This window comes from Alligator sinensis, unplaced genomic scaffold (genome assembly GCF_000455745.1).
Source record: "Alligator sinensis unplaced genomic scaffold, ASM45574v1 scaffold285_1, whole genome shotgun sequence".
Taxonomy (NCBI): Eukaryota; Metazoa; Chordata; order Crocodylia; family Alligatoridae; genus Alligator; species Alligator sinensis.
Genome location: NW_005842235.1, coordinates 712,166 through 719,843, shown reverse-complemented (window position 1 = coordinate 719,843; position 7,678 = coordinate 712,166). Strand labels below are relative to the sequence as shown.

Below are 7,678 nucleotides of genomic sequence, written 5' to 3'. Positions count from 1 at the left end.
ATGCTACATCCAATATGTTATATTTTGGCTTCTTTTGCTATTTGCTAATGGTATCTACATTATTTAACAAAAAGTAACAGGCAAAATCAGAACACATTTGTAATAAAACATCCAGGGTGCAATATTACAGAAGTTTTCAATGAGCTGAGCCATTTTTTACTACTTCGGCAGGAAGTGCTTTCTTAATCCTACAAATAGTTAAAGATATTATCTACAGGTTTGTAAACAAATTACATTCTTTTCTTTAGGACATAAATAAGTTAAAATAGTCAGAGCAATTTGAGCAGAAACAAGGCAACATGCCAACAAAGAAACTTATATATATATATATAATATAGAGAGAGAGAGAGAGAGAGAGAGAGAGAGAGAGAGAGAGAGAGAGAGAGAGAGAGAGAGAGATAGTTAAGTATGTATACATTTATATGTATATATTTCTATATATAGTCTCATAAATGCTTATTAAATTCTTCTGTTCAACTGGTGCAAATCTACTGTGCAAGTTAAGCTTTGCAACTTCAAAAAAGTTATTTAAATTAATCTATACAACTGAGTCCATGCCACACAAGCATTTAAAAAAACTTACAGACCAGTGAATTGGATAAATAACCTCAGAAAGAAGTCCACTGCAGTTCCTGCTTAGGAAAAAAGAGAGGGGAGGGCTTGAAGTGTACAGTACATTCATGCAGGATGTTCTGTTTGTTCGTTTGTTTGTTTTTTCTGCAAGGGAGAAGAAGGTGTATGTAAATCAGCCATTCATTCTTTCCCCAAAGCCACTGTGATTCATTCACTTGTCCTAAAGTGAGTAAGAGTTCAAACAGCTCTTCAGCCAGCAAGGTGTTCATCTCTCTCTCTCTCTCTCTCTCTCTCTCTTTATATATATATATATATATATATATATATATATACATTATATATATATATATATATATATAATGAGAGAGATATTCCTGTTGCTTTTTTTTTTAATTTTATTTTTTTGCAGTGACCTTTTCAGCTAAAGTGATGTCTCCAGACTATGTATTGGGCTTCCTGGACTAGAAGAGGTAGCTGATTTACTTGTGTCAGTTGTAAGATTTATTCCACTGTCGATAGCACTGTTGTTCTTGTTCAGTGACGATGGTGGACTAGAGTTTTGCTTGACAGCAGGGTCTTCTTCTAGGTCTGTGTCATCAATGAGTGGGATGTGGGGTTGGGAATCTTCTATCCTAAATTCAGGATGAGTCATAAAATTGTGAATAGAGGTTCTAGATTCTGGTTTTTCTAATCCTTCATAGAGAGAACTACGGAATGCCTTCACGACGCGGATCTGGGGAGGAAAAAATGAAAGAGACATCAGAGGTGACAGTCTTTACACAATAATGTGCTAGAGAATGCTTTCGAAAAATGTAGCATATGGTTAGGGCAGTGCAGGCAGCTGAAGTCCATAGTCTCTGATGTTATATGCATAAACGAGTGGCTCAGTTTTGTGCATTTTGAGTATCTGTACCAACTGCAATATTAAAATAAATCAAGTTTAAAGCCATCAAAGAACTGATGGGAAGCACTGGTTAAAGAAAGCAAACGTCCACTCATGTGGTACATCCCTAGTAAAAGACAAGCCGTGTTAATTGTATTGCAAATGTATAACCATGCATGTTGATAGTTTTGCAGTGAGTAAGTAAGAAGATTTTTTTAAGTTTCATTTGGATATTAAAAAATATAACATATAACATATCACACTTCTCAAACAGGAAAGCACAAAACACAGACACAATTAGGTGGGTATGTATGAGACACACACAGGAGCCAAATGTAAAATCAGAAAAAATATAAATGTTTTCAAAGCAAAATCTAAATGAAGGCAGCCAGAAGCACAAAAAAGCCAAGCAGACAAAATACTAGGCAAAACCATGCTACCACAGGAAAAAAAGTCACAGTTACTACGTGAACACAGATAACTGGCACACAGCTACACTTGGAAGCCTGGATAATGTGAACATATAACTGTTGATTCAACTTTTAGTTTTCCTTCATGCATATGTGAGGTAAACACTCGAGTATAGACCCACTGTTCTAGCCATTTAATTTGTTTAATATATAAAGAATAGCTATAAAACAATGTATTGTTTGTTGGGTTGCACAGAATTGAGTTACTAAACAGCAAGTTCTCTTATTTTCTGTGTCTCACCTGTGAATACTGTTCCCAAGGTTAAATTCTGAAAACTGTACATTTTATGCCAAATCTGCAGTCCTTATATTATGTCAGCTGAATTATGCCAGGATGACTCTAATGGCCTTTTACCACCAGCTAGGGGAACACAGGTGAAAGTAAGCTACAGAACTTTCAGTGGTAGTGCCACAACGCTCTGCCAGTAAGAAGTGACAGGAGCAGAAGAGAATTGCAGAATAGGGACAATCAGTGTTGTATGGCCATTGGAAGGGAAGGGGTGCTAGTCATAACTTGTTAACCAGTCAGGCAGCTTTGAAAAGAAGTGAAGAGTGCACTACATGCTACTGGTGAGAAAACATCACTTTTTGAGAGGGAAAAGTCAGAGAGGAAAAAACAGAATGGCAAAAATATGATCTCTTGGCAAATGCTTTATGACTAAGATATGAGTTCTACCCTCTCCCCCCGCCCCACCCCAATTTATGAGTGAATTTTTAGCATCTATTTGAGTGACAGACCAATAGCACAAGCAGAGGCAGAAAATATGCAAGCAGGCATTGTGAAAGCTTTACACAAGTTGAAATGAGTTGGTGGTACAGATCTATATCGCTGTCCAATATGTGATTATGCTTTTCATTAGTTGGCCTTCAGAGTAGTCATAAAAGTAAAGACAAGGTTCTTTGGGTGAATCTGGTATCTTTTATTAGACCAACTTAAATAGTTGGAAAACAATTATTAAGCAAGCTTTCGGGTTCAAAAACCCTTCGTCAGGCTAAGGAAGTATCAGCAGTTGGTGTGTGCTCTTCCTGGATGGAATGAAAAGTAAAGAAGCCAGAGGCCGGGCTGGTATGCATACAAGACAGGCAGTCAGTGAAAATGTAGATTGAGGAGTCAATGGGTGAGAGACAGGCTGGGTGGGGCAGGGGCAGGGGAAGAGAGAGAAGGGGGATGAAAGTGGAGAGATACCTGAGGAGTCAGATGTCAGGCAGGTTATAATGTGTCATAAATCCAATGTCTATATTTAGTCCATGATTTTTAGTATCCAGGAGGTTGATGAAGTGGAGTTCATAGGCTCGTCTCTGGGAAGTGTTGGGTAAGTTTCCCTTGAGGATCAGGACTGAGAGATTGGAGAGAGAGTGGTTTTCTTGTGAGAAATGTGCCCCCACCGGTAATTGGGTATTCCTGTCTTTGATAGATTTCCGGTGTGCGTTCATCCTGGTGCACAGTTGTTGTTTGTTTGAGAGACCAAACAACAACTGCGCACCAGAATGATAGATTTCCAGTGTGCCTTCAAAGACAGAAATACCCAATTACCTGTGGGGGCACATTTCTCACAAGAAAACCACTCTCTCTCCAATCTCTCAGTCCTGGTCCTCAAAGGAAACTTACAAAACACTTCCCAGAGACGAGCCTATGAACTCCACTTCATCAACCTCCTGGATACTAAAAATCATGGACTAAATATAGACATTGGATTTATAACCTGCCTGACATCTGACTCTCCAGGTATCTCTCCACTATTCATCCCCCTTCTCTCTCTTCCCCCTCCCCTCCTCCCCAGCCTGTCTCTCACCCATTGACTCCTCAATCTACATTTTCACTGACTACCTGTCTTGTATGCATACCAGCCCAGCTTCTGGCTTCTTTACTTTTCATTCCATCCAGGAAGAGCACACACCAACTGCTGAAACTTCCTTAGCCTGACGAAGGGTTTTTGAACCCGAAAGCTTGCTTAATAATTGTTTTCCAACTATTTAAGTTGGTCTAATAAAAGATATCAGATTCACCCAAAGAACCTTGTCTGCCTATGTCCTTAGACCAACACGGCTACAACCTACACCCCTGTATCATAAAAGTTAAAGCATTTCTTCCTTTAGCTGGCAGAGGTCCATGTTTTAGAAACAGAATTGTCCAATTCCACACTGCATGTGAGTAGTTTAACTGACACTATGTTATCTGAGTTTTAGCGCTCCAACAGAGTCTATAAGAAAACAATAGTGTTGGGAAAAGACTTCACTTTAATTGGAAGCTGATTTTAATTTGCTGTCTCCCACCTCTTTTCTTATTTATTCCCCCCATGTTGTTTATTCTTACATCCTGTCATCATGATGAGAATGATGGCCATTTGACATTAGATAGCCCTCATTCAGCCCAAGTATTTTCCATTTCTTGGAAATGCACATAATAAGACTAGAAAAGAAAGCCCCAATTAGATTGCTCATTTCCTTGCTGAGACCATACGTTTTAGAAGTGAGGGAGACAAAGAATTGGTTGAGTAGGACAAAACAGCCTAAGCAGGTTAAGGGATGCAAGGGGAACTGATACTCCAGGTGGCTGGTGGAAGTGGAGGAGCAAAACATAGAAGCAGAACTTCAGGAGTGAGAGTGGGTAGCCTGAGTTGCTTGAATATTATGTATGATGAAACAGGCTCACAAAACCTGATATGAAGAGTTCCTGGTATTACAAAACTCAGCTTTATGTGACTCAAGACTTCCTGAATTGTCCTGTGGTACTTGGTTGTTTTTAATATGTACAGACAAAAACTAAAATAGGACCTTCATTTGCACCTTTAAAAACAGGATTCAAATTCACACTATATTTCCAGAATAGAAAAGCTGGGGTAGTCATTTCCTAAATTTATTTAGGCCCTTCCAACATTTATTAAAGTGCAAATTTCAATAGCCATTGTGTAACAATAATCAATAATATTTTTGCAAGGTGATCCTTAAATTGGAGCAATCTGGAAAATAATTTTAAACTGTAAATGTAATAAATTGTACAGTATGAATGCTTAAACATTTTTTAAGCATTCCTACTGTACACGGTGAGTTGTTATGGTGGTGGTGGCTTTCTAAAATGTGATTTATCATTTCTTCCATACTTTCTTGATACAAAATGCTATCTTAATAAAAAAACTCTTTTTATCACTTAGCACTTAGTTAGCATCTCAATGTATTTGATCTATTTGTGTAAAAATTCACTTTCATTCCCTTTAGCACAGCCAATTCTTATCTCAAAGATTTAGGTTCTAATGTGCCAGGTGGATTTTGTTAAAGGTGAATTACATTTTTACTCAAATAAAAGGTCTTACAGTTTCAAATTGTATTTAAATTGATTCTTCAGAATCTACTTAGCTACAACTTTTATTGAGGTCATAGTAACCTGTCCTTAAGTCTGTATGCTAAGCAAAGGAGTAAGATCTTTAAGTAGGCAGAACTCCCACTTAGCTCATTGGCAGTCCTGTCTGACTAAAGCCTGCAGGAGGTGGCAGAGGAGGGGCAAACAAAATAGGATAGACTGTATATATAGATTTTAAATACAGTATTCCCAAACTTAAATCTATATTTAGGCTAGAATCTCAATTGAATTTATGCTTGACTGTGAACTGTTGAAATATAGCTTGGTATTTCAAAGTTACCTCTCTCTTTACTTGGCTGTAAAGAGTTAAGTTCAGTGTTTACTCCACTGAGGTTGATATAGCAAATACACACAGCATTTCAGGAAAATGCAATTCCCTACTTACTGTTAGATATTGATGGCATAAGTAGGAAAAAATGCAAAACACTCTACTCATATGCAGGCACCTTTTTGTAACAATAGGCATGTTCACACTGTAGTTGAGAGGTGTGATAGTAGCAAACAATGCAGACCTGACTTAGCTTTAATCTAGCCATGTTTGGTACCAATACCAATGAAAACCCACTGATCAGTATGACTATACAAGTCCTCTTGGTACCTTAAGTATTTTTTTGGATAATAGGAAATCAGGAACATTTTCTGATTGAAAAAATATATAGTTCCTTTCTGAAAAATGAATTTAGCCTCTTAGTGTTCTGTACCTCTCTCTCAATGACTTATTGTTCACATAGAACAACATGGTTTGGGATCTTTTTCATAATTTTTTTGTTATCAGTCCTGCAGATTCAGGTTGGGACCTGAAATGTAACACTTCTTCTTTCTAGCTTGACTTATTGTCCCCAGTAAAAAAAAATCCTGTAGCAGAAATGTCATTCTAAAGTATGTTAAAAATCTACCACAGAGGGCACATCTACACATGTAATTAATGTACCTGAATAAACTCTGGAACAATATGTGCCAGAGTTTATTGCTTCTGGGTGCAGTCTTTACATGCGCACCTGGGACCACAACAGGTTGAGTCAGGGTGGCACAGCCCCAACTGGCAGGGAAACTGGAGGATCAGCCTGCCAGTCCAGAGGTGCTCCCCAGAGCTCAATGTGAGTGTGCTATAGTAGGGGGTTAGCCAGCAGGCAGCCTCTACATTGTAGCACCCTTGTGCCTCAGCCAGCCCCAGTCAGAATCTACATGTGCATTGTGGTGGAGTAAAGAACTCCACCATAGGATAGTACTGGTGTCAGGCAGTACTATCCTACAGCAAAATTAATTAGTTTAGTTCAGCCTAATAGCTCCACATGAGTAGATGCTGATGCCTTACTGCGGAGCTAATTAGGCAACTCCACAGTAAGCATCTTATGTAGATGCCCCCACAGATACATTGATGCTGATGCTACCAAAAGAATAAACCTTTTTTTTTTCCCCCCAATTAAACTAAATGGAAACAAATCAGTATACACATGAAGCAGGTCTACTGAATAATAAAATGCCACTGTCACTCCACTTTTATATGAAGTTGCACGAAGACAATTAAAAATACTTTATTTGCTTAAGTAACATGGCTTCAGTCAGTACTAAATGACTATTCAGTAACCGATGTTACTGCACAGTTCAGATGCCACACAGGTCTTTTCCCACTCAGTAGGTCATTGCTATTGAGCAGCAGCATTGGCATCATGGTTCATGCCTGCTGGCGCTATGTCACCACAGCAACGAGCTACAGAGACATAGTTTGTCGCTACAGTGATGTAGTGTCTCATGTAGATGTACCCAGTGAGTCTTGTATAAGACTATTACCGTGCCTTGAGTGACAGCTGGGGACATACCTATGCTGAATAGAACCTGGAATATCTTGGTTCTTATGAACTGTGTAGAATTAATGTAATGAAATTTTGTTATGATGTCAACGATGGCAAGGGAAGACAGACAGTGTGATACATCTCCCTTTTCTCACAGTAATGGAGACAACAGAAAAAATGAACTGCTTTTAACAAAACACTGTGGGGACAACATTTCTGGACATTTCAACATGGCTATAAGTTTCCACTTCTTTCTTCTCTGTAGCTGTAATAAAAAGGCTCTTCAGTTTCACCCCACCCTGAAAGTTAGACTTAAAATACTGAATCAGGCAAGAAAAGTAAAAGAAATATCATTTTTAGATCCTGCAGATTTTTTTCCCCATCAGAAGAAAAAGTGTAAGCACAGAATCTCACCCCTAAGTCCAACAATATAGGTGGAATGCACAAGACCTGTGTAAAGATCAACAGGTATAGGACAGTTGGTAGTGTATGGGCTTATACTCGAATGTTTACCTAGCTTCATATAAGCCAAGTATCTTGAGTTTGGTTCACATTCATTATAGGCTCAAGGTTAAAGACTCACAACCTCTTTTTATTTCAC

General features: G+C 38.4%; 1 protein-coding gene across 1 annotated transcript in view; it reads right to left on the bottom strand.

Moving 5' to 3' along the window:
* Window positions 1-994: 994 nt before the first annotated feature.
* LOC102371752 (plasma membrane calcium-transporting ATPase 2) overlaps window positions 995-7,678 on the bottom strand; it is a 664,574-nt gene continuing 657,890 nt past the window's right edge. The window contains exon 23 of the mRNA XM_014521639.2: window positions 995-1,306. Within this exon, the coding sequence (XP_014377125.1) occupies window positions 995-1,306 (312 nt within the window). The remainder of the gene's footprint in view (window positions 1,307-7,678) is intronic.